The sequence below is a fragment of the Tympanuchus pallidicinctus genome, unplaced genomic scaffold (assembly GCF_026119805.1).
Source record: "Tympanuchus pallidicinctus isolate F22 unplaced genomic scaffold, pur_lepc_1.0 scaffold1, whole genome shotgun sequence".
NCBI lineage: Eukaryota > Metazoa > Chordata > Aves > Galliformes > Phasianidae > Tympanuchus > Tympanuchus pallidicinctus.
The window spans coordinates 100,998,765-101,024,355 of record NW_026294618.1 but is presented as its reverse complement, the minus strand read 5'-3'; the positions used below and the strand labels follow the sequence as shown (position 1 = coordinate 101,024,355).

Sequence of the window (25,591 nt, the reverse complement as noted above, 5' to 3'; positions counted from 1 at the left end):
ATGAAAAAGTGTTTCCGAAATACTGTAGGATCTTCCACAATTCCTTTGGGCTTCAGAAAAAAAGCAAGCAACATATTCACAGAAGGCAAATGTAGAAGATAAGGAGCTGAAAGACACTGAGAGCCAGAAAACTCGGAAGGGGGTTTGGAAAGGTGAGGAAAGAGGGGTTAGGAGCAAAATGAGGACAAAGGAATAAAGACAGATAAGTGGCCATACAGAGCAATACAAAAGAGTAGAGTGGTAGTACAGATTGAAAGAGAATAAGACAGTGTAGAGTGTATGTTGGGCTGCAGAGGAGACCAGAAGCATAAGGAATGGACAGAAGAGGGTGTAGTTTTTAATACAAGATTAAAATATTAAAATGCTTGTATGTTTCTAGATCTAAATCTGAAAAATGCTCAGATAAACAGAAGTGTTCACCCCCTCCCCCCTCCCTCCCCCCCCCCAGCTTTCTTTTGAGTGCCCCACCAATCTGCCTTAAGCCTTTTCTAGAAGGACCCGCTCTTGGGAGAGAAATATTAATTCGTTCTACATGCTGAGACAATCTTTGACCTGCCTGCTGAGTCTGCCAAAAAGGTGCCAGTTATTGTATTTTTTAAGGTACGAGTGTCTGTACTTACTAGAATTGAGAAATGCAGTCACCTTTTCAAAAAGGCTATCCTCACCTCGTAATAATCATGAGCCAATGATTTTAATCTTTACTGCAGTCTGAAAGGTTTTATATATAGTTGAACATAACTGGCAACATCCATTTTCACATTATCAGTGAGATTATGGGCTAAGTATTTTTCTACCATCAGTTTCTAGAAAAAAAGAAAAAGAACAGTGTGATGGTAGGTCCTATGAACCATGTGAAGGCACTCTGTAACTACAGGCTGTAGTACAAGATGGGTTAGAACATGGTGCAGGAGTCTGAGATGGGCATAATCTTCAGCTTCTACTAAAATAGAGATACAGAGCTTCGCTGGCATAGGTCCTGAATAAAGAATATGGAATATCTCCAAAAACAGGCGTTCAGTATACAGAATTAAAATTAAAGGCCTCTTAATTATATGCCAAGAATCCATTACAACAGTATTTATAGAATGAGTAATAATTTTCATTTTAAATTCTTATCTATAATTAAAAAATACAGGAACTGAATTGTAAATGTAAACCTATATCTTAGGTGTTCCTTGCCACTTGAGTAGCATTCCTGTATTTTATTATGATGTCACTACCTATAATAATATAATGCATTATATCATTATGTAAAATGTTGAGCAGAGGTGGATTTATTAGGAAGCCTTGGGAGCTGTTAACCTTCTTGCCCCCACCCTTTTGTTGTGCACTGCCTACTAAGTGTATTTGTGTAATGGGGGAGTGGCTGCACAACCACCTCCTGCTTCTGTATAACAGCCTCATCTGGCCATGTACAGAACATGGAATGAGATGGAAGAGTCTTTCATTCGTTAACTATGGCATCGCTGACTCATGGCTTTGCTTCACTCTGATCAAGCATTCGTAAATTGTACTTGCCATATTTTCTAATGCATGAAATTATCTTGCTTGTTTAACACACACACGCAGGTACAAACACATGCCTGCCCTGTTTTATTCAAACCTTTCTGCCTCTTTCAAACAGACAGTGAAAAAAATAACATACCATGAGCTGGAAGCAAAGGCTGGATTGGCAAGTAAAGGCTGAAATGCAGTTGGGAAGTCGGAGAATTAGAATGTGCAGCTCCATGTTTCTGCTGTTTTGTTCATGTGTTTCTGAACATACAATTTAAGGATCTGTTTTTTTGTTTGTTTGTTTGTTTCATGGAAAAACACTAAAATCAAAACCATTTGGACCTTATAATCTGATAATTCCATTATCCACCTGTCTTCCACCAGCTTCAAGGACAAATATGATTCTTTATGAAGCAAAGCTCTATTCTAAATGTCGGGATAATGCATTTGTCTTTTTCAAGAGTAAAGTGCAGTTCTGATCACATCTACTGACATAATTCTGAATATATTCACAGAAATATTCTGCTTTGTCCAAGTCTAAAATTGAAGATTATGTGTTTCTGCTGTTACTGGTTTTATTCCTTCATAGATCTTCTCAAAAGTCTTGTATGCTCTTCTCAGTATTCAGTATTGGTTAAATGCAAAGAAGAATTAAGCTACATACTGGCAGAACATTCATGAAATAGAGGAGGTGAGAAAGTAGGTGATCCCTAGTATCAAGGGACATATGTTTCTAGCCAGTACTGGGTTTTGTGAATCACTTTGCTATTCAAGAGTTGTGAAGTGCACCACTATACTACCCGACATGGTTATTTGACGTAGTTATCGCTTACTTCCAAGACAACCTTTGGGAAACTAAAATAGAGCTCTTTCCCTCTGCAGCAAGATCACTTACACAGTATGAACTAACCCTTTGTAAGAGGTTCTTGTATCTCTAAACTGCGATCTGCAAAGTAGGTGTGCATCGCGAGTGTTCCATCCTAAACAGGGCCCCCAAATCAAAAGGTGAGAAAATGCCTAGACTTCATAGTAATTCCTCATCCCATTTGCTGCCAACTGTATGGAACTGAGGGACAAAGTCAGCAAAGAGCTTTTATGATCCTTTTAAAGAGCACCCTAAAAGTAGAATCTATAATTATATTGGTACATAGTGTGTCACGAAATATGTATAAACATTAATGATGACATGATTCAGGACTGAGAATGTCTTTTATATTCATAAGGTAACCTATTAGGCATTAAATTATGCCTTCAGATAAAATGACCACTGATGTCAGTCAGGTTCTCTATGGTGGCCACATGAGCAGAATTCATCTCCACAGGAGTAAGTTCAGTAGCAGCGTTTTGACTAAAGTAGCACCTTCTGGAGAGAACTTTGAACAGTCATTTTTTGTCATCTTGCCAGAACGATCAAAACCAAAGGTTTTCATATTGCCATGGCACTGATAAATGAGAACTTCAATGGCTGTGATGGACCTGCACATGAATAGATCCCCTGGTCATGCTTCTTGACCCGTTTGTGAAACATGAAATAAAGGCACCTATTCAATGGAACTAGATAATTTTTTAGTTAAAGAGATATTTAAATCTCAGGAAAAGTTTAGAATATCTTTGCTTCATCCTATGTTGCTAATGATTTTTTTTTTTTAATTAAACCACCTCCACAACAGGTTTCATTTTCAGTTAGATGCTTTGATGCCACAGGAACGGCTTCAGGATTTAATTCTCTAGTGACAATCACAATGTAAAAAAAAAAATTGAGCAAACTATCATGAAAAAAATGCAAATATCGTGACATCATTACTTGAGAACAAAATCCCTTGAAGACAAAATGCAAGAAAACTCCTTCAGAGATTTGGGCCAAGATATTCTTCTGAACCAGATGGAAGACATTGCTTGGAGGATGGGACAGGTGGCCCTTTTGGCACATTTAGAATAGTCCCAGAGCTACTCTGCAGTGGAGCAACTTCTCCCAGCCACGACTGACTGGCTGCTTGGTGGTCTGAAGTGTCAGAACTCTTCCAAATCTCTGCCTCATCCCCACCCCTGAGGCTGCACTTAAAAAAAAAAAAAAAAAAAAGGAAAGGAAAACAAAATAGCCATACTGGACTAATGTTCTTTGTGCCAAGGCTATTCCCACATGCCGGCTAACATATTAAGTATTACTACTTTTAGAAGCTGAGTGCAAATGGCAACCATTATTTTGTTGTGCTGTGTTATGTAACTGATAATCTGCCCTCATAGTCTTTCTGTACATTTCTGTACATTTCTTTCTGTACAACTGTGCAATCCCCTAAAGTCTGAGGGGCTTTGGGCATACATCAGTTGTGAAAACAATACAAAAAAGTACCATATTTGTGGATGAAAACCCAAGAATAAGTTCTTACCAATATAGCTGCATATTTAAGCTGCCCTAGTAAGCAAGCCTCAGCTTTTCATTATATGTCACTGTCATCATTTACTCCTTCCTCAACAACATAGTCACTGATGATGATTTCCGGAGTGACGCTGAAATACCTCTTCTTGAGGTCCTGACCAGGAACCTTAATTTAAGCTGGGTTTTTTTTTTTTCCTTGCAGTCTTTCCACATTGATTCATGTCTCATCTCTTTACTATGACATTTTTTCTCCATTCATCTTCAGAGCCTTCCTGAATCCCACCATCACCATTCACTTTCCTGTGGACCATCTGACAATATTCCATCTTAAGCTCTGCTCATGAGATCAGAACAGAACAAACCTTGGCAATCTGTAATCTCTTTGTTGCAAAAAATGTTTTTTTTTCCTAGAAGAGCTTCATCTTTCTTATTATTCTCCCTCTTGCATTCAGTGTCCTCCAAGAAGTGCTAATTGAACAGTCATATAACCCTAGACCCCTGTCCTCAAATGCAGAGCTCCCTTTTATTGTTCTTAAGAACTTCTTAAGGAAAGGGTACAATAAGTAAAATTTAGCAGAAAAGTCAGCAATAGTCAGTTGTCCAATAACTGAATGTAGCACCCTGGGAGCTCACCTCACCTCTCTGAACTCAATCATGTAGCGTTTGGATGTCCTACACACTTATCTGTACTGTGGTTAGCAGAAGGATGTGGGCACCCAAAGGATGAGTAATCCCACTGAAGGAAGATATCTATGATAAGCACGAAGAATCAAATGTCTGCCTATCTCTGTCAATTAACTATAAAGGAAGCCTACCTGATTAGCCATGTGAAAATGAGTTATTTGAAGATAAACGAAATGATTTGCACTGTAAATGTCTAGCTCCTCTATCTCATTATTACTGGCCAGTTATCAGAAAGGTAAGTGTTCAGGTATAGTTATTGTAATAGAAGGATTGAGGTACAAAGCCTAAAAAAAATATTTGAAGAAGGGTTCGCAGACAGAAACAGAAACCTGGTAGGCACACAGATCTCTTTTGAAATTCCTCTCAAGCCAGTTGACCAGGATAGAAGTGGGTAGGGGCATTTCTTTTTTCAACCATTTGACCATTGAAGACCTTTTTGGAATTTATCTCACCGAAATGTCTTAAAGACAAAAAGATATCATAGGGCAAGAGAACCTTTTTGCAGATAGATAATTCAATAGAAGGTAAGAAACAGATCAGTGTCTCACTGAGTAGAAGTCACCAAACTTGGGTATAGCAGACCCATACACATAAGTAATGTGGAAAAGGAGAGCTCGAAGAGCTGTAGGAAGGACAGCTGGGGTGATTAAAGACATGCAGGGAATGACTGAACAGAACTCCTCAAGCTATAGAAGAGTCAACTGAGATACAGATCTATTAAATCATCAGTGTTAGGGAGAAAGAGGACAGTAAATGAGTGTCTCTGCTTCTTCTAGAACAAAAAACTAGGGGTCATCAAGCAAAACTAGTATGTGGCAGGTTCAAAATGAAGTGATTCTTGACATAGCATGTAATTAAACTATGAAGCTCCTTGCCACTGGATGGTAGAACTGCACGTGAGTTCAAAGGGGAGATACAGGAAAGAGAAATTCACTGAGGAATACCAGCGTAGAAACCACCTATAGCTCAGAGAGTCACTGAACCACAAATTGTGAGGATTAATAAAGTAAGTATCACCTTAGGCTTGCTTAGTTGTTACATTCTCTCCTAGATGCCTACCTATTGGTATGATGCTATGTTAGATTTGTCTTTGGTCTAAGCAAATGGTCATTCTTACCATTTTTGTTCTTGTATGTGATATCCTACAGAAAAGAAAAAAAAAATCAAAACGTAATTAGTTTCCATTTGCTCCCCAAAAATATGCCAAAATTCACATGATAGAGTTCTACAAAGTGTATTTTCTGGCTCTCCTGTCTGTATTTGTTGTATTGGAGTTCTTTTGTGTGGAAATTGTAGAAACATTCCCACTGCATTATTTTAGTATAAGATAAAGTATTGCTATTGACAAACCTAAACAGAATATGTAAGTAATGCTGTAACTGAGCTGTAACTCAACGGGTGATTCAAAGTTTGGTCCTGCAACAGGACTTTATAAATAGCTATTTATCCTTAGGCAGCCAGTTTTTAGAAAATATTGAGCTAATATATTTTCTCTGAGAATTCTTAGCATTAAGAGCATGCATCTTATCTAATATCAGGCATGAGGGAGAATTGGCCCAGCACTTTGTGGAAAGTCAAGGAGGAAAAGGATATGTTCTTCCTAACTTTAATACCAAATTTCCATCTGCTGCGGATTGAAATTGCAGAGATATCATACATATACAATAGAGGTTTATAATAGACGCAGCAACTCATCCTTAACCATTGCAATGATACTGGGCCTCTGTTATAGAGCTGTCTTTAGTGTGTAGACATGCTGATATGTTTGCTCAATAAAATACAACTTTCAAGGCACACTGTTAAATTTACATGATCACCAGAGTAAGAGGTATAAAGCTGGAACAGAAGAAAAGACTTAGTGCAATAAAGGCTAGGATTTAACAGATGGGATTGAGTAAAATGAATGTGAAATAACAGGTGTCATTGACTCTTATCAGCATTTTTAATGAACATCTGTTTTTAGCCTGGAGTACTTTGGAAGAGTATGTTGGAGTGTGTCTGTATTTAAAGATAAAGGTAGGCTGTTGAGAAGTTGCTGAGTGGTAGGAGGTTGGGGAATGGAGGGGTTTGGTATGAGGTGGTGGTGGTTGTTGGGTGTGTATTAGTCGCAACGTAGAGAAACCCGAAGGAAACCTTCTGTGAAGAAATTGTAACAGAAGGAAATATTGCTATGGCAACAAAATATTTTTGCTTGAAGGAAAATGAGTATGAAAAAGGAAGTACAGAGTGTGGGAAATTCAAAGGAAGTACACATTGTGAGAGAAAAGAACAGAACACAGATTAAAAAGAAATAAACCATCCTAGTTTAAATTCATATATATTAAGTTATAGTAGGAAAAAATTGTTGTTCTCCAGACTTTAGTAGCAATAGGCAATAAAAATCCTAGACCACTTGACATGTACAAAGGAATTATTCTGCATATGTTAAAACAATGCTGTTTCCTGGACAGTTCTCTTGAATGGTTAACCCCATTCTGCAAGAGCCCAGACTAACAAGTCTGACCATCATTGAATGGGAAATGTACAGCAAATGTTTGTAGAATCATAATCTGTTAAATAATGTTTCTTAGGTTTAGACATAGGACCGTCATAGACATAGTTTTAAATTGGTGCTCTTTTATAGTTAATTGAGAAAAGGGCAGGAAATGAATGATGTCACCTCCAGAGCTAGAGCTACTAATTGTTCTAGTTCTAACTGTTTCATACATCTGGACTGCTTCTTATAAATATGTACTGTAAAAGTTTAACTGCTAACTTCTTACTAGACTCCTTCAAAAATTACCTTGCTTCACCTGAAAATCTGACTTAAAAGTGCCTGAACAACTTTTCTTTGAACCCAAAGTCTGTTCTGAGAAGAAGTGTGTTTGCTTACCAGAATCACCTCAGCTGTTTCACACAGACACATCTGATTTCTTAGACCCAAGTCCTACAGGATAGGAATCACAGTGTAAGATCCTTTTTTTTTTCCAGGTTGGAGATGTCTTCAAGATTCACCACTTGTTACAGCGCTGCAGGGCTTTCTCTGGACAGGGAGTCACATTGTCTGGCTCCACTTATTAGCTTTCTCTTTCCTCCTATTTTTTTAATTTGGTTGGTTTGTTTTTGCATTTCCTTGCTCCATACCAGAGGGTACCCTTTGATGTGCAGAGCATTTTGTTCTATGGCAAACAATCTATAAAGCTATAGGTGTACTTCCTTATGTTGGCAGATACCTAATTTGGCAATATAGCTCCAGTAGCAGAGGTTTTCGAGTGGCTTCAGGTATCTATGCTCACTTGAACTTTTTTCAGTCACTCATGAGCCTTTACTTGAGGCATATCCACGCAGGACGACCTTTGAAGGGCTGCGTAAGGGTTTTTTAACAAGTCACTCAGGTCCCAAATTCAGTATTTCACTTAGCACGTCCATGTTTAGGACCCACAGAAAATTATAGGTTGTAAACCACATGTTAATGCTCCGCTAAATTCGGGCCTAAAGAGATGTATACATTATACCTGGACGACATTTAGAGCTTCAATACACAGAGCACAATTTAGAAGATTATGCCCTTGACTCACAAACATGTAGATCTGGTGGCTGTTTCCCCATGGCCCTATCGGTGTGCTCTGCAGCTCTTTCCTGTCATTGTACTAGAATATCTTAGGAGGCAACAAGGTTGTGGGCCCCACAACCTTGAAGCATAATGGCGTGACTTTATCAAAATGGTGCAAAAGTACAGCAGTTACACTCTGCCATTCAGCAAATGCACTAAACACCAAACACAGCCTGCATTGATTCTTGCTCCAGCCATCTTTGGATGGGAGCTGAGAGCAACCTGCTGGAGAAGGGCACCCTTCAGAGTTATCTGAAACTTGACTTCAAAATATCTCCTTGAAGGTCAATAGAATTTCAGGGCTGTCAGTCGTATACCTGAAGGTGTCTAAGCTGTATTCTGCAGTGCAGCTACAAGTCTAAATTAATGGCTTTATGTTCAACAGTTGGTTAAAAACCATGCCATTCCTATTTAAAATCAACCACTTAGCAACCTAGCCACACACTTTTTACATTCTTTAACCAGATAATCTAATTATTCTGGCTCAGAATTCCACTGAACAGAGTTCAGAGTCATTTTACAGACGTTGTTCTTTATTTTAATATTGTCTAATTTAAAAGGGAAAAAAAATATCAGATAATAACTTTTTTTTTTTTTTTTTTAGGGAAAAAAAAGCATGAAAACCATTTCTGTTCCAAAAATTGCTGATATGAGAACTTATGGGAAACAGCTTCTTTTATGAATAATTATTATTATTGTGTTTAAGAAATGGGCAAGATGCCTAGAAATTGAATGAAAGAATGAGCTATTAAATTGAAATATTAAATGAAATAACTGAATTAAAAGTGATCACATAAACCCTGCAGTAAATGTTGGGAGCTGTAGCTGATTGAACATATTTCCATCATCTGTTTTGTATGCTTAAATACAATTGCCTGATGTAAGTAAACACTTGATTGATATTCTGAATACTTTAAAATCTGCATATGCATCACAGAATACTGAACAATTAAAACTTAATTTCAGCGTAGTTTGATTGCATGTAAATTATTTCAATATTCTTTTTTTTTTTCTGTTCTGTTTGCTCTGTGCATATTTAATATTCACTTTTTGAATGCATATCACCCTTGATTGGACTGCGAGATGAGGAGGACTCTGAAATTTCTTCCACTAAAAAGGATTGCCATATAAATGTTATTTGTGCCACAGCTCTTCCCCTGCAGATTATTTTCTAAATGTTGTGTACCCTTATTGAAGACAAGGAAGAAAAAGGCTGCAACCTTCCTTTATCAGCCCAGCACATGGAATATGCTTACATGGTCGATGGGCATGTCTAAGAAGGCTTGTTGGTTGTAACTAGTCCCTAAAGAAATGTTTCCATCTTTCCTGCACTACATTTCTCTCTTGCTTGCATGAGCTCTCTCTCTTCCCTTCATCTTCCTTTTTTTTTTTTCTCATTCCCAGACTTCTTCTTATGTGTTTTAGTATTATAGATAAATATTTTTAAGTTGACCATTTTCAGCCTGGAAAACCTATCTCTGTCTTTAAGTGCCCAATCTGAATTTCTATTGCTGTGATATGCAAATGACAAAATTCTCTTTTTGAGATGTTTGCAAAACTTATTATTTAAATGCTTTATTTAAAAAGAAAACATATAATTGTGGCTTTGCTGGCATCTTTTCAGCTTTGTCACGTTCTCAGAAGGCACACAGACAGAATGCACATAGCCACGCTGCCACGGGAGATCTGGGTTCTTCTCTGTCCTCACCATTCTTGCCCCTGTTATGCTTTCATACCCCTGCTTCTTTGCCCCTAAAATAGATGCACTAACAGCTAACCTTTTGGAGGTTTGTAAGATAGGGAGAAAGATCATGTAAGAGTGTGTAATAACAATATTACATGACTAGAGGGGAATTTAGATTTCATATTGTATGTGCTAAGCAGCTCGCAGAGAGATGTCTTCCTATCTGACCCGTATATTTAATCTCAGTTTGTGGGTTTTAATCTTGAAGGTCAGATTTCTGTTGGCTCTCGCTTTGACCAAACAAGTTGGTTTGCAGGCAGATTTCCTTATCTCTTTTTTTATAAGGGAGGTGTAAGTCTTGATTGCTGGAGTTATTGTGAGGTAAGCTAAGTAACTAGGTGGAGGAGAGGGGGGAAGACATGCATTTCAGGACCAGGCTTCTCACCACAAAGCATGCCTTTAAAAGAGGTGTTATGAGCTTGAGATCTCTCTCCTGCTGGGCAGGACTCTGTAATTGTTTCTGTAGAATAAGAACAACGCAGCTTCCATGAAAAAAGACTCAAAATAACAAGTGTTTTCTAGTAAGAATAGCTTAAAAAAACCTGGATATTCTTGGCTGCTTTAATACGGTTTGCCTAAGTAATGCAAACTTGTCATCCTTGTTTGAAACCTCCACCGTATTTTAAAGCAATTCCATGTCTAATAATTTATGAAGTGTCTGTGATTGTTATTTCCAGCTCTCTTGGTTAGTGAAGAGCATTTCTTTCTTGAGCAGCCCTTTTTTCCTTTCTCCCCCTCAGTACAGCTCTGAAAATAACAAGCTAACTTCACAGTTTTGTGAATAGGGGCCATAATGAGACCAAAGTGTATATGTTGATTAAAGGGGAAAAAATGTTGAATTCTTTGTGAAACAGTGAGGAACTGGCAGCTTTTGGGCCATGACTCTGTTCTGCAGGAGAATCAAAAGGAAAAGTTACTTTACATTTTTTAGTGCAAGCATTTTTGCTTTGCTAAAGCGAATGTCATTCAAATAGTCTGTATGGTTCTAACTTTAGAAAAACAGAATTATGATGCTGACTTTTTTTAGCTGGTTGTAAAGCCTGTTTCGGTTTGGTTTCCAATTTTGCCTCTGAGTACTAAGAATGTAGATTTAACTGGTAATTGAAAAGAAACATGTGCCAGAAGAAGATAAACATGATTGCTATTTAAGATACACATATCTTAACATGTGCTTAATTGTCTTAATTAAAGCAAAGCTTTAGAAGCATCATTACAACACAGTGCATTTTACTGGAAAACCCTTCATAGAAAGCTCTTTGAAAAACTTCAGAGATAATAGATGGTAGGACAATGGACACTGCTCTTTCCCTGGTGATCAAGAGGTTAATGTTGCTTCATCTCTTCCCCTCCCTGAAACAGGTTCTGTGAGGAGGGCTGCAGATTAGTGCTTGGAAGACACAGCATAGAGATTATCTCTGGGGAGGACAGGGCTCCTCACTCCAGGTCTCTTTTCCTACTTAAGCTAAAATATTATATGCCTTCTTGTTGCAAATGTTATTCCCTGCAGAAGAGTCCTCAACAGCTCTATCTTGCCATTTGCTGAATCATTTGAAATGCGTAGTGGAAGAGGGGAGAGCAATAAGGCTATAGCAAGAGGGAGGTAGGGAACCACTTAGGCTTTGGACAGAAGCAGGAATTGCAATATGGGACAAAATAGGGAACTCCTTCGCCTACTCGGGGAAAGGAAGATGCCCAGGTCTCCTTTCATGCTAGCCTTAGGAAGAGCTACAGCATTTCCTAAGATACCTTCAATGTGCAGAATTCTATACATACTGACATCTGTATGATGCTGTCTGGCAGCATACACTGAGAGAGCACAAACTGCACCTTTCTGTCATGGAAAAATTACAGTGGGATATCCCATGGAGATAAAGAAAGTGTCTCCTTCCCAGACTTCAAGCATTAACAAGTGACTAATTTATGGAACTGTGAACAGGGGAAAAGGAAAAAAATTGCCACTAACAGGAAAACGGAGAAGTCATTCACAACTCTAAATAAGAGGCGGCTGTTTCGTAGTTTCCCAAATTAAAATAATCTCACCAAATCCATTTCTGTAGGGATTTTTAAACAGTTTAAAACAGGCAGTAGCAGAAAATGTGTTCAAACAGGATCACTTTTTCATGGTACTGAGTGATGGTCGCATAGTGGTTATCTGCATCTAGTATAAGAGAGGTATAAGCCCAGTGCAATGCTGTGTGTATTCTCGGAAAGCTCCCAATTGATAGCTTTTTCCCTCCTGCTTTAGTCAGTATCCCAAACATTTCATATAAGGGGATGTGCACAACCTTCAACTGCATTTCTGTCCCATGTGGGTATTTGCTGTAATTGCCAGGAGACGGTGTATGGTCTGTGGGTAGAAAGGAGGTAACAGTCTGTGTCCTTACTAATGGAAGGAGTTGTTGTTCGGTGAACCTTCAGCCACCAAAATGGTGGTCACCAAAATGATGTGATAAAGCTCTCCTGGGTTAATGGTAGTGGGGAAGTTCTACATCTACACTGCTCCCTTCCTACTTTGTTGCACATCTAGGAGATTCTGAGGTTGTATCTTCCAGAGCTTGTCTACAGGTAATGTTGGTGTGTGGTTCTCTCTTCTTCCATTCCTTGTTTTCACTCACTGACACAGCCTTCTTCACCATGGGATCTTCAGAAAACTTTCAGGACTTGTGGCAGACTGCCAGTGCTGAGGGAGATAGGAGCAAAGCAGTGTCACCTCCTTCACCCCACTGGAAAAGCAGTGCCTGGGCATTCATGACTGTTCAGCATGACTCAAGTGGATGATCATCTTCAGATAGCTGCACTGTAATGACAAAATCCAATGCAGTCTTCTACAAACACCTGTGAAGAGTCCTGACCTGACTTCAGAGGTTCTTGTAAAAGGTTGCATTGCATCCTTGGCAGAAGATTGTCATCTCTGGAGATAAAGCCTTCTGAAATCCCTGGGGACTTCAGAAGATTTGGGGTTAGTCTTTTCTGTAGAGGATTTTGAGTTTCCTACCACTGTTATTGGAGCTAACATTTATGTAATTGGTGGAATCTTTCCAAGGATGAATTAATTAATCTACAGGAGCTTCTGATCCTTCAGATTCAACTAGATCTGATGGGACTGAAGAATGAAGGTTTTAAAAGATGAAGAGAGTCGCTGTCCTGCCTTACTGTTTTGCGGTCCCTTTTACTCGAGTAAAGCTTTGGCAATGCTTTTGAGGAAGATCAAAAGGACTTTTATTCATTAACAAAATTAGATGCAGGTCTTACATTTTCCTCAGCAAGTGACATATTTCCCTTTTTCTTGCAGGTATCAGAGATTTGAAAAAGCATTTCTACTAGCTGTTGACATAGGTGCTCGGGACCTCTTTATGGTGAGTCATTTCTGGAGACAGAGGCTGTTGTCAAGATGTTAGTTGTCAGCTTTTTGCACATTAAAAAGGATCCGTGTCATTTGCAGCCTTAGACACATACTGAAGACAGAGTTATTCTACCTGGCTTGCCCCTTGCCATCTCAAAACTTGTCAATTTAGAATCATTGACGTTTTACCTAGCATGGCCTAAAGGCTACTCTTTATTTTCTAGGAATTAATGTTTATGTTTTTGAACTTTCACCTTCTTCGTCTGTCCTGATGTGTGTGAATGTCATCTTGCACTCTAATAAGCTTATACGTTTCTAATCCGTTCCTTTAAGACGTACAACTGCTGAGTCTTGGACACAAGTGCTGACCATATCCTGGGGATCCTGAATGCTCTCAGTTTGTCTCTTAGGGTTTTGTGAAAAGTGACAAATTATGAACGCTTCTACAGGTACTTTTAAAACAACAAAGCTCAGCAGCATCAACCCAAGGGTTTTTACATTTCATGCACTCTCTGCCCCCTCCCATTTAATTAGCTACAAAAGTAAAATTAACCAGCTCTTAAAAGGTCTTCTGTGTGAGCTCTGCAGGAGGCTCTTGTTTTATAAGATCTTGCACCACAATGTCACAGCGAGGTCAGATGGACAAAGCCAGTCATGCTTTCCCAGTCTCTCAGCATGTTGCTGCTCCACAGCTGATTTCATTGTTTTCAAAGAAACAATGGAAAAGGGCTTTGTTTAAAAAAAAAAGAAAGGCCCTTTGAACGATTCCTTTGCTTGACTCTTTTGCATAATGAAGACATTCTGTTGTTTAAATTAAGCTTTGACACTAGATGTTAATATCATTTATCCCATTAAGTCACTTGCCCTGCTAGTTTGATCTTGATATTTAAATTGTATGTTAAATTACACAATTAAATCCTACTTTTATGGGTTATGAAAATTCCCTTCTAATTATATAAAAAGTTGTGTGAACCTTTTGATGTTTTTTTCACGGCTCTAATCATCTGGCTTGTTCCATCTAATTAGAAAGATGTGAGTATTGCGATAAACTTTTCTAAGTATGCATCAAAAGACTGCGATGGAAGTGTCAGGCATTTAGGAAATTCATTACGTGTTTTATATATACCCGCCTTGATTTTTCCTCTTTTTAGCTCTGCCTTTTTCTTCTCTCTTTTTGTTTTGCTTGTTTTAACTGTTAAGTTATTCAGTGCTGATTTTATCCCCAGTTGAGGTGAGCCCTGCAGTCATGCGTAAGTGTCATTTGGCCTACCGTCTCGGAGGCCCTCTCATGGGCTGAGGACATTGCATACACAGTCCTTCTCACCCTTCTTTCACTAATGGCAGCACCAAGGAGACACCAAAGTTGGGTCAGGAGGTGGGGGCAAAGATGCTAACATGGGAGGGAGGGAGCAAAGTGTGGCTGCACAGTCACGTCTCCCCGTCCCATCTCAGCAATGCCCTTAAACATTAATATAGTTACCTATGTAACTTACAGTCCTTCTAAGTACTAATGTAAAAACGCCACTGCTAAGCAAGGTTTGTGCATCCTTCACTTCTTAACACGTCACAATTTGTATATATTGTTTATATAGGTCAAAATGCAATTAACAGCATACAACTTGACTTTACCTATATTTAAAGTATTTGCAATTACATGCAGTATGAATAAGTAATATATAGGTCAATTACTTGTACTGCTGTTCTACAGACCTACCAAATCCGTTTGTAAAACCTCTGCGGGCTCTAAGAGTGACGCCACCTCATTTCTTGTTAATATTATGGGATTTTGAGAAGAAGTAGTAGACTGAGGAGGATATCTGATGGCATAAGCAAAAAGAAAAAGAAGAGAAAATTACTAATTGAATAGAAAGAGAAAAGGATAGAGAGCTACTAAACCGTAGCTTAGTGGTAGCAATGGTGATGAGAGGACGGTTGGACTTGGTGATCTTGTGGGTCCTTTCCAACCTTGTGATTCTATGATTCTGTATAACAGAGAAGTACGGAGGATCCATGTCACACACCTGTCTTCTCTGACTTGTAAGGAAACATCCTAATCTCGGAGAGTTTATTCTGAGCCAAATTTGTTTTCACAAAACAGAGCTTTGCAGCCTTCGTGATTCTTTTGAGATTGCAAAGAAGTTTAAAGGAGTGCTATCTAAGGTGTGATTTCTTTCATAAAAATGAAAAAGAAACTAGAAAAGCATCCAACTTAACCTTCTTGCTCTAGCGTCACTAGTATGATGCCAAAACAAGGCACACAGGCACTGCTGCGTCTCCCCGTAAGCTTTACCCTCACGTCACATCTGAGTCCATCAATTATTACCATCTCCTACAAAGTTCAATAAAAAAATAAAACCGAAAAGGACATAATATCATGAACAACAGCTACATTTATTGGACAGCGACTGATCCAATCTGTGACAGAAAAGATCAAGCAATGCAGGGGTCGTTAGCTTTAAATCCTTTTGTAGTATGCTCCAGCTCTCAGCTGCTGAAAATTCAAAAGGCCATCGCACGTACCAAAGGTAGCAAAAAAATGCAAGGAAAAGACACTTTAATAAAAGTGTCAGATCTTGGGCGATGGGCTGATGAGGAAAGCGCGTGTTTCGAAGACGTGTTGGAATGTTGCCCAGAAATATCCCATAGACAAATGCACATCAGTGTTTCAAATGACTTCTGCTCACCCAGGGCCAGCTCTGTGAGTCACAAAGAGGAGGGTAAAAAGGGAAGTGTCCAAAAAGTAATCAGGCTGTTCAATGATAAAACACAGCCCTTTCAGCAAACTCCTGATAAGCGGCTGAAAATTGTCACCGTTGTTTTTGGAGGGAGACGTGATATTTAACGTGGTAAATTCTTAGATAACGGTGTGAAAAAATCAGTAGCAAATATTAATTCTTTCCCTGCCCTTCTTTAAGGCAACCTGTAATCTAGTGGTTTTCCTTCATTTTTTATTTATTTCCTGGTCTTGTCCTGCTCAGAGATTTATAAACTCTTAGAAGACATCGTTTTGGTGGCCGATTTGAATGAGAACCACTTAAATATTATCTGAAATAGTCTAACTAGCAGTTTTTATAAAGAAAAAAAAAATATCTTTTCTTTCTGAAGCTTGTTTAGAGATGGGAACAAGAGCATTTGAAAAACGAAATAAATTCTTTGTGCCAACAACATGAGCAGCTTCACAGAAAGCCCCTTGTCATCCTACTGCCGTATTTCTGCTTCTTGCAAAACCCCCATGAGTGAGTGGTAGGTACATAACATCTTCAGACGTCTCTAGTGTAAGAACATGGCCAAAACAAGCTCTGAAAGAAAAACGGATGTTCTGATGTACCTCATAACCGCACGAACTTTGTCATTCGCTGCAATTGCTCCTATTGCAATTCCCCAGGTTTATTATTTAAATCTGCATTGAGGTAGACAATGCCTCCCTTAGATTAAAGAATAGAGGCATCAATCATAGTCAGAATGCATTTTAAAATAGGTGAACATAACCTGCCTATACGTTCAAATCTCTGTGAGCTCAGACTTGTCGGAGAGCCCTTAGGTTCTCTCTTGTTATCTAAATAAGCTGACAATATCTGAGGCTTAATCTTCATAGAAATCATACCTTGCTGCTCAGGCCCTTTTCTGTGACAGCCATGTTAGACCTACAAAGAGAGGAAGTGCAAAGTTCACAACAAGTTCAGAAGCCAGTACTTTGCTCCAAGACACTTGCACATTTTTAAGTCACACCTGTGTTAGCATCTCCTCTACAGTCAGAACCACATTCTCCTGTGGAAATGGTCTCATAACTGTTTGGTCCTCTCTTTGTTTTTTGTTTGTTTGTTTGTTTGTTTAAATTAAATGAGGGAAGAATACAGGTGACACTTTTAGCAATCAGGGCTGGGATGGGAAGAACTTTGCCTGATGATCTTGGTTTTCGTCCTTCCTTCATTTGTCTCAGTTCTTGCACAGAGCAGCCCCTGGCTGTGCCACCAGAAGAGAAGAGTGTTAGTTGTATCTTCATTAATGGAGTGAAAGGATGAAACTTTACTTCAAGTTTCAAAAGACCAAAAGCCAAGAGACTGCAAATCAAGGGACCGAAAACCAAGGCCACTGAGATTGCAACTTGTCAGCAGGAATATATTCTCATGTAAAATGTGCTGCAAGTAATGCAGGTGTTCTACACCTCAAAGGTTAACACACAATAAAAAGACTTCCAGTTGAACAGGGCACCATGGTTTTTATCCCTGGGTACAGAGTATTGGCAACTATTCATGCTAGACATCATTTTTGGAAAAACCCTTGTATATTTGTGATGAGGAGATCCAAGAGTGCCTCAGGAACCATGTCACCTGTGTGGAGGTTAAAACCTTTGAGCAAGTGTCACTGTTCATATTTCCTCCTGTATCAGCACAAGGGCAACCTCTCTCTTAGTCAAAGCACAGCCAGTGTGTCATGACAGCCTCCAAACAAAAATTAGTCCCCACCCCAATTAGCTTTGCCACAGAAGTCATGCACTGGGTGGAAGTTTTAATATTAAAACTGAGGGAAGAGTTCCAGTTCTTCCATTGTAGTTACTCAGAGCCTTCTTGTAGCAATTCTCTTCTAATTTTTGTACCGAACAACATTTCCCTAAAAGCACAGAGACTGGTTTCATTTATACACTAAGTCAACAGCTTCACTTTTATCAGTGCATGATTGGTCACCATTTTATCCATTGTTAACAAGAAATGCTGTATTCACCAGCACAAGTCAGATAACAAATGTGCATTGAGAGAGAATTAAAATGTAAAGCTAGGTTCATCAGTTCCATCTGTGTTTGTGATCTAAATAATAGAAGAACCTCTTTCTTTTAAATTCCCTTTTGTTATGCCTATGAGATTCATTTTAGATTAATCTTTTATTTTTCTTTTATTTCCAAAGGACATCCATTACCTCGCTCTAGATAAGGGTGAATTGGCACTAGCTGAAGTGGCGAAGAAAAAGGCTAATGACATTGATGCAGAATCAATAACTACTGGAATTGGTAAGAATTAATGGTGTTTAAAAAGCCCTTTTTGTTGTAATCAATACTTGTCCTGTACAACACTGTGTTATATTTGTGGGGGCTTAATGGTTCGATTACTGTTTTATTTGAAAGTGAGACAGTATTTTTATTCATAACTGAAGAGTGGAGCTTATAAAAATGGCAGAGCTTTCAGTGCCCATGAGAGGATTGTGTCAATGTAGGAGCTGCAGAACAAAAAAGATTAGCATACTATGGCTGTGTAGAAAAGTTCGGGCTGCTCAAAATGAACTCAGATTCCCCTCAAGTAAGGACCTGAATCCAAAAATCTTTTTCGTGCCAATATTAAAGGCCAGGCATGGCAATCTCATTCACCCATTTGCTTGTACATGCAGTCATGTAACTGGAGTCACGTCATGACTACATTGGAAGCGTTCAGAGGAAACATTTACTGATGAGAATGTAAGGCTTCAGTCCTGGCTGTGAAGGGATTGCTTCACACTCAGTGGTTCCTGTGGATTTGTAAAGAGGACTGATTCAAAAACTGCAATGTTAGTTCAAACAGTTCAAACACAAACAACTTTTCAGACAAGGGAAGCTATAACTCATTTGTTTTCTCCATGTGTTTCCTTTGAATTATCATGAAGAGATGTATACAAATAGGTAGATTATTCTGATTCTTCTGGCCTAAAACACAGTCCAAGCAGAAAGTGTCTACAGAGGTCTAGAAAGCTGACCTCCAGCAGAGAGAAAGTAGGCAGAGGGGAAAAAAAGTGGGCACAAGGTGTTTATGTAATATGTGCACAATGCTAATTTGCTTATCCCACCTTGAATATTAGATAAAGCCACTTCTGTCCTTGTCTTTTGCCAAGAATACAGAGCATGACTGGCACTTGGAAGAAGGAGTCAGAAAACCTTTCTTATTTTGAACAACATAGGGTTATTTTGGGGACCTAAAAATCAGATCTGTGCACCTATACCCAGAGTATATAAGCAAATGCCTTTCAAATGTATGGAAGTACAGAGAGGCTGTATATAAGTTTGTGAGGCTGTTTCTATGTACACAGACACAAGTTGCTGACTTGCAAGGTTGTGCAGTGCAGTGTCACCATCTTACCTCTCCGGCAGAGCAGAAATCAAGCAGTGCCTATCCTGAACTATCCTCAGCACTTTCCATTTTCAAGTCTAAGTCACTTTTGCATCTCTGCCTTTGTACAAAGCTCTCTGACCACTAGAATTGCCTAATACAATTGAGATGCTGAAGAGTTGTTTCTGATTTTATCTATTGTCTTAGCATGTTAGTCATGTAAAAATGCACTTAATCCAGAAAAATTCAACCTTAATCTGTCTTTAATTCCTTGCAAACTATTAATAGATTTCTGAAGGTAGGCAGTTTTGAACTTCACCATCTTATAGACACTGACACAAAAAAAGGCAGGGAAGAAACCTGAGGTGATCACAGGTGTGCTATGAGTATATCGGGGTAATGCATGTACAAATACAGTTACAAATGTGCAGGTACACAGTGTTCCCCTTCTTGAGAGCCGTCCTGGGATTCCCCATAAGCGTGAATTATTAAAGTCATTTTATATGATAAAGTCTTTAAAGTATTCTCATTTGCTGAATAATTAGCTATCAGAATGACTTAAAATACTTAGTAAATTCAATGCCCCTGGGACAAACTGTCAGCGAGATTCAGTCTATTAACAGTAATGAATTTGCATCCAATTCATTTTATATGAAAATAAACAGGAGTCTCCCGTGAGTTCGTTTCAATTCAGATTGGATCTCACCTTAAACACTTGAAATCTCAGCCACAGGCTTTGTTTTATCATACTTCATTCCAAGGTCCTTTCTTTTGAATGTTTCTATTTCGGAAACTGTTGTTAGGAAAAAGAAAAAAAAGAAGTTGTCATGAAGAATGAGTTTTGTGAGCCCAGTGATAACACAAGAAGACTAACAAGTGCTTTCTATGTAAATGACTGCATTTTTTTAATATATTGTGAAGGGCAGTGAAAATTGTGCCTGCACCAGAAGCTTTAAAATGCAGTTCCAAACAAGTCTCTGTCTCCTATCCATCTCCTAAGCTGAGTCTTCATCATTGAGTTCCTGCTTCCTGGGGCTTTCTGCCACTCAGTCACCAGTGGTCATACTTCCTAAGTCAATTCCCAAACACCTTGAATGCCCACTTGAAGCTCCTACATAAGCAAATGAGACCCAAGTTATGCTGAGCACTACCTTAGGGAATATGAATACAGCATATTTCCTATATATGGTACAGTACAGTGTTTTGTCCTAAACAGTACTGATGTGAACCAATGTCTGCATCTAGTGATATTTCCTGAGCTAGCCCATCCCCAAAACTCAGCTCACCTCTACTTGAGTTAGTGCTCTTGGCCAGTTCTCAAGCTTTTTAGATTGCCCAGATATATTTAATTTGTTAAAATAGTTCTCTATATAGGGCTACTTCAAATGTAGAATACTTAAAACACAAACTTTTGGAAAAGTTTCAAACCCTTACAAATGATGTAGAATGACAATACAATTTCAGCTCGAATTTATAAATGTCATCTATAATCATTGCCGGATTCCTCACATCTATTAAATCAAGATTTGTTTCAAGATAAAATTAAAAATAGATTTATTGTTTTGAAGTTTCCTGAATTTTAGCTGTCTTCAGCCCGTTGCTAGGTCATAGTTTGCTATTCACTGTTTCCAACAAGGCACCATCAACATAAGGAATGGCTGGGTTCAGGTGGTCGAAACACCTGTAGAACTTGAGAGCGTTGTAGTTTTGTGAGAATACTGCTGAGCAGGGTGAGGTGTCGAGTGAGCTTGCTGCTATTCCTTGCCTATGGTTTTGGCAGAATCAGATATTTTGTTCAACTGATTAAAATCTTCTGAAGAAAATTATTCTCATAAGATTTTATGTTTGACAGCCTGTGAAAATGCATCTTGAGGCATGAGCAGATTGCAGTAATGGTACCGTACACCTCTGAGTATACACCAGCAGCCTCCTCTTTCCTTGCTCCCAGTTGATCAGCAGACCAGTGGCTGTAGATGTTGTTGTTACCTCTGCCAAAGTTTTCCCACTGAATTATTTCTGTAGTAAACCTACGAGTTCCTTAATGAGGTCAGGGAGCTCTCATTTAGCCTTGAATATTGTGTGCACCTCATTTCACTGTATTAAAGCAGAGAGGATTTTCTTCCATGTTGACAATATTTACAGGCTTACTAACAATTTTGTTTATGGGTGTAGCCTCCCAGGTGTACTCCTGGACGAAGTAACCGGGTACAGCACTGTCTGTGGTGGAAGAGTGCATCTTCTCAGTGAACTGCAGGTTGCTAGCGTAAAACTTGGGTTGCAAAGAACTGACATGGCACAGCCTGTTAAGAAATGCCATAACTAATAATGATCACGGAGGTGAAGAACTCAGCCTTTCAGACATCATTGCTCAATGAATATCCAATGAAGAGCATATGCAGTCGGTGTCAGAAAGTTTCCCAAGGCCAACTTCCAACAAATTACATTAGGGCCTAGCAAGATGATTTCAACCTTCAAATCAATAGCTTTTACCCAAAAGGGATTCGTGTTGTGACAAGATAGATAAATGCTGCATAGTTCAGAGGCAAATTGGGAAGCCCTGTATTTCTACTTAGAATTAAATTCATAGTATTAGTAACACTAACGTTTAGGTAGCATTTCTAACAGAGGCATCGTAATAGTGAGATAGGATATCTTACCAATTTTCATAGAGGCCGAGGTCCAATTTCTTACACTGTTCATAAAATGACATTCAAACTGTAGGGGCCCTAAAGCTTTCCCCTTATTGGCAGGGAACATCACCAGCTTCAGCCTTAAGCAGAGAATGTTCATTTCTTCTCAGTTCTCAGTATTTTACCCTGAATGGCTTACATGTTCTTTCTGTTAGTTCTTAATGGCACGTGCCACAGTCTTCATGCAGCCTGTCTGAGACACCAGTATGGTGTCACATACATACTGCTGCATCCAAATTGCTTGTGTCCTACTCACATCTTCACCTATTCTTAAGAGTCCAAATGAGCCCACTTGCATTTCAGACAACATGTAGAACTGTCCGATGGGTTTTGTCACCTTCCCCAGCCCTGCATTACTATGGTTGATAACAGTGGTTTCTCTTCTGATCATAATGACTCCTTGATATACTCTTTCTGACATGGATGACAAAGCCTTCTTCATTTCCTGCTCTTACTTGACACACACATCTTCCTCTTGCTATCAGATTTCAAGCAAACTGAGAATCCCAGCCTTTTATTTGGTGTCATGAGTTTCATTTCACTGCATAGCATGTTGATGCAAAGGTATTGCCCAAAATGCGGATGAACTGTGATCTGGGAGTACTTGGGGGGCACCAGCTGATGCTACAGTTTTCTTGAGCTCTGCTCCTTTCAGTTTAAATTTTGTTTTGTTTATTTTAGTTGAGGTCTGTAGTAATGCCAAACTACTTTTGGCTCCACCTCATCTCACCCCTTCACTCACTTCTGTCATGATGTCAGTTTTGATCTGTACCTTCCCATTGCTAGACATCTTCGCCTAAAGACATAATCCTCAGCCCCTAATAATTATGAGCACATCAAAGGCTAGCTGGTTTGCTTAGCTGCAGAGGTCCACACAAAGATCTGTGTATCTTCACTTGAAAGAGATTTATAGTTTTCTGTCAAGCTTTAGAATAATCGTGACATGCCTTTTTCTTCCTTCTTCATCGTGACATATCCTTGCTCACTACAAAACCTGATTTTGAACTTCACCACTATAAGCTTGAAATTAAGGCACTACTCTCTGTAATATTTTAATGGTAGTGATACCCGTATTTCTAATATCTGTCAGCAGTAAAAAATATATCCCATTTAATGTGAAAAATGTTTAACAAGAGCTCATAGATCACCATGAGTTTGCCTTCATTTTAAATGATGTATGGAGTCACAGAATCACAGAATTGTAGGGGTTAGAAGGGAACTCTGGAGATCACTGAGTCCAATCCCTGTTAAAGCAGAGGGGAAAAAAAGTAACTGGAAGAGACAGTTTTAGGGAGTTAAATGTTTGTGTATATAGCTACCTGGCTATTTTATAAACAAAGTAATTGCAGTATTTCCACTTTCTGGAAGTTGAGAGGAGCCGTCCCTGTCTGTTTTGTATTTGTTGTACTTACATTAGGTTATTGCAAGGTACGTCTCTTGTCACAGATCATTTCAGTACACTTCTAGCTTATCCCTCCAGCAAAGTTGGTGCACGTGAACAACAGAGAGTAGGTGACACTAATTACCAAGTAAAAACTTATTTTCTGTAGCAACGTATCAGGAAGTAACTTGCGAAAGTGAAAACAATTCACAGTGAGATTCCTTGAGTGAGGATGTGAAATGACAGAGAGTGATTCAGCTTAAAAGATCTCAAAGGGGTGCCCGTGGCAGAGCATTGCAGTATAGAGAAGTTAGTGAATGTGCAATAATTAGTATGTCTGTTATTACTAGCAATTTAAATAGTACATTTATATAGTTCTCTATTTAAAATAAAGGCAGAAATACTTTGGATGTGTAGAGAGGCATCACATGTAAAAAGTTGGAAGTCATTAAAAGATACACTTTCTTACAGCAAGGCATTCATGCCTGTGTCCAGCTGAAGTTTCTGTGGATAACTACACGTTCCTTCCCACTGTTATACACTGCACAGTTCCAGTCAGAATTCACTATTCTTTACTTCCCCATTCTGACACTATGGAGTGTTGCCTTTCACCATGAAGCTCTGTATGTGTGCATGGCCATATACGTGAAAATTAACCAGAAACCTTTTAGTTTAACTTCTTTTCATGAAGTTCTGCTGGCATCATTTATCATCTTCATGAGAATGGGTGGCTGAGGAAATTTGTATGTGCCACTCCTGAAAATATGATCCTCAATAAACTGGGATTATCAGCCAGTTCAGGAAGCAATTTTGAAAACTTTGAAGTGAAATGTGATGTATGGGGAGATCACTCAATTAATGCTGGTTCTTTTCCTACTGCTTTCTTAACATTCATTAAATGCCAGCTATTTAGGTGTCAATTAGCATGATGAGTTTTTCAGCCAAGCTGTGGTACACCAAAAGTAGAGTTAGGCTCCTTATGTATGACAATCACATTTGAAAAGGCTCAAGCTTTGGAAAAGCATATAGAAATTATCTCAGGATATGATTGAAATGGCAGATTGATGGCAAACATTTTTACGTCTGCAACTTGTGTCATGCCTGAAGAAGGCCTTCTCCAACATCCGTCCTGTTTTTTGTTGCTACTCAAAAGGGAAAAGCGACATTTGGAGCACTAGGAATGTGAGTCCTCAATACTGGCTCTGCAGACCAAAGTCAATTTAAATAAGAAGCACACATAGTTAAAGTAACTGTTGAAACAAGCTATCAAAGAAATTGATGCATGGAAAGCGCCTTTGCATGGAGAGTGAATGAATACCTTTCTGGGAAATAGGTTTTAACCAAATACAATTTATATATGAGTCAAACACAAGTTTTTCTGGCTCAGTGTAGGATACCTGAATGAGATTTAATGGCCTGTAATTCACTGTAGGTCAAACTAGATGAGTTGTTCTGTATCATTATAGTGTAATATTCATATGTACTGGATTCCTGTCTTGCCTACAGCTCTGTGAAAAAGCCCCTGGTAAATCTCCCATTAGCTTCAAAAGGCCCACATGTAGGCTGAAAGACTGCAGTTAGAAGCCACATAATGTATATTCACACATCTCATAGTATGCACGTGTGTGTGTACATAAGTGGGTGTTATGTTTACACATACTCAGCCAAAAACTGTCCGGTCATAAAAATAGCTCTAACTCCGAACATGAGAGCTAGATTAATTATTATGTGTTTACATTTTGCTTTGTGACATCAGCAGCCACAGCTGGTTTTTTTTTGTTGTTTTTTTTTTTTTCGGGGGGAAGAAGAAATGATCACAGCAGGAGGTGCTTTCATAATTGCTGTAGCTGCCTGGGAGCAAGGATCTGTAAGTTCACGGTGTGTCAAAGGCATGTTTGTCTCGCACACCCTTGAGCCATCCTCAAGCCTCTAGGTTTCTGATAGGGAACTTGCTGGTTGCATTTCTATGCACCGAAAAGAGTTGGCAAACACATATTTGCATGGCAGTTGGTATGTGTTTTGTCCTGTTTGTTCTGCGTAACATAATGTGATGTGACAGGCTGCAATTTATCACATCGGTGGCATGACAGCAGAGGAATGGGAAAAGAGGTATAATGGTGGTCTGACGCAAGGCGTCAACTTAGCATTAGGTTGTAATATCTCAACATGAGGTCTTTTTATATTCGCCTACCAAATGATTATCACCAAACGTTCC

The 25,591-nt window shown here is 38.9% G+C and overlaps 1 protein-coding gene across 6 annotated transcripts in view; it reads left to right on the top strand.

The window, feature by feature from the left end:
* Positions 1 to 25,591, top strand: part of WDPCP (WD repeat containing planar cell polarity effector) — a 141,212-nt gene that overhangs the window by 89,135 nt on the left and 26,486 nt on the right. For all 6 annotated transcript variants that reach the window (XM_052699147.1, XM_052699118.1, XM_052699108.1 and 3 more), the window contains exons 13-14: positions 13,184 to 13,247; positions 18,137 to 18,239. In XM_052699147.1, coding sequence (XP_052555107.1) covers positions 13,184 to 13,247; positions 18,137 to 18,239 — 167 coding nt within the window. The remainder of the gene's footprint in view (positions 1 to 13,183; positions 13,248 to 18,136; positions 18,240 to 25,591) is intronic.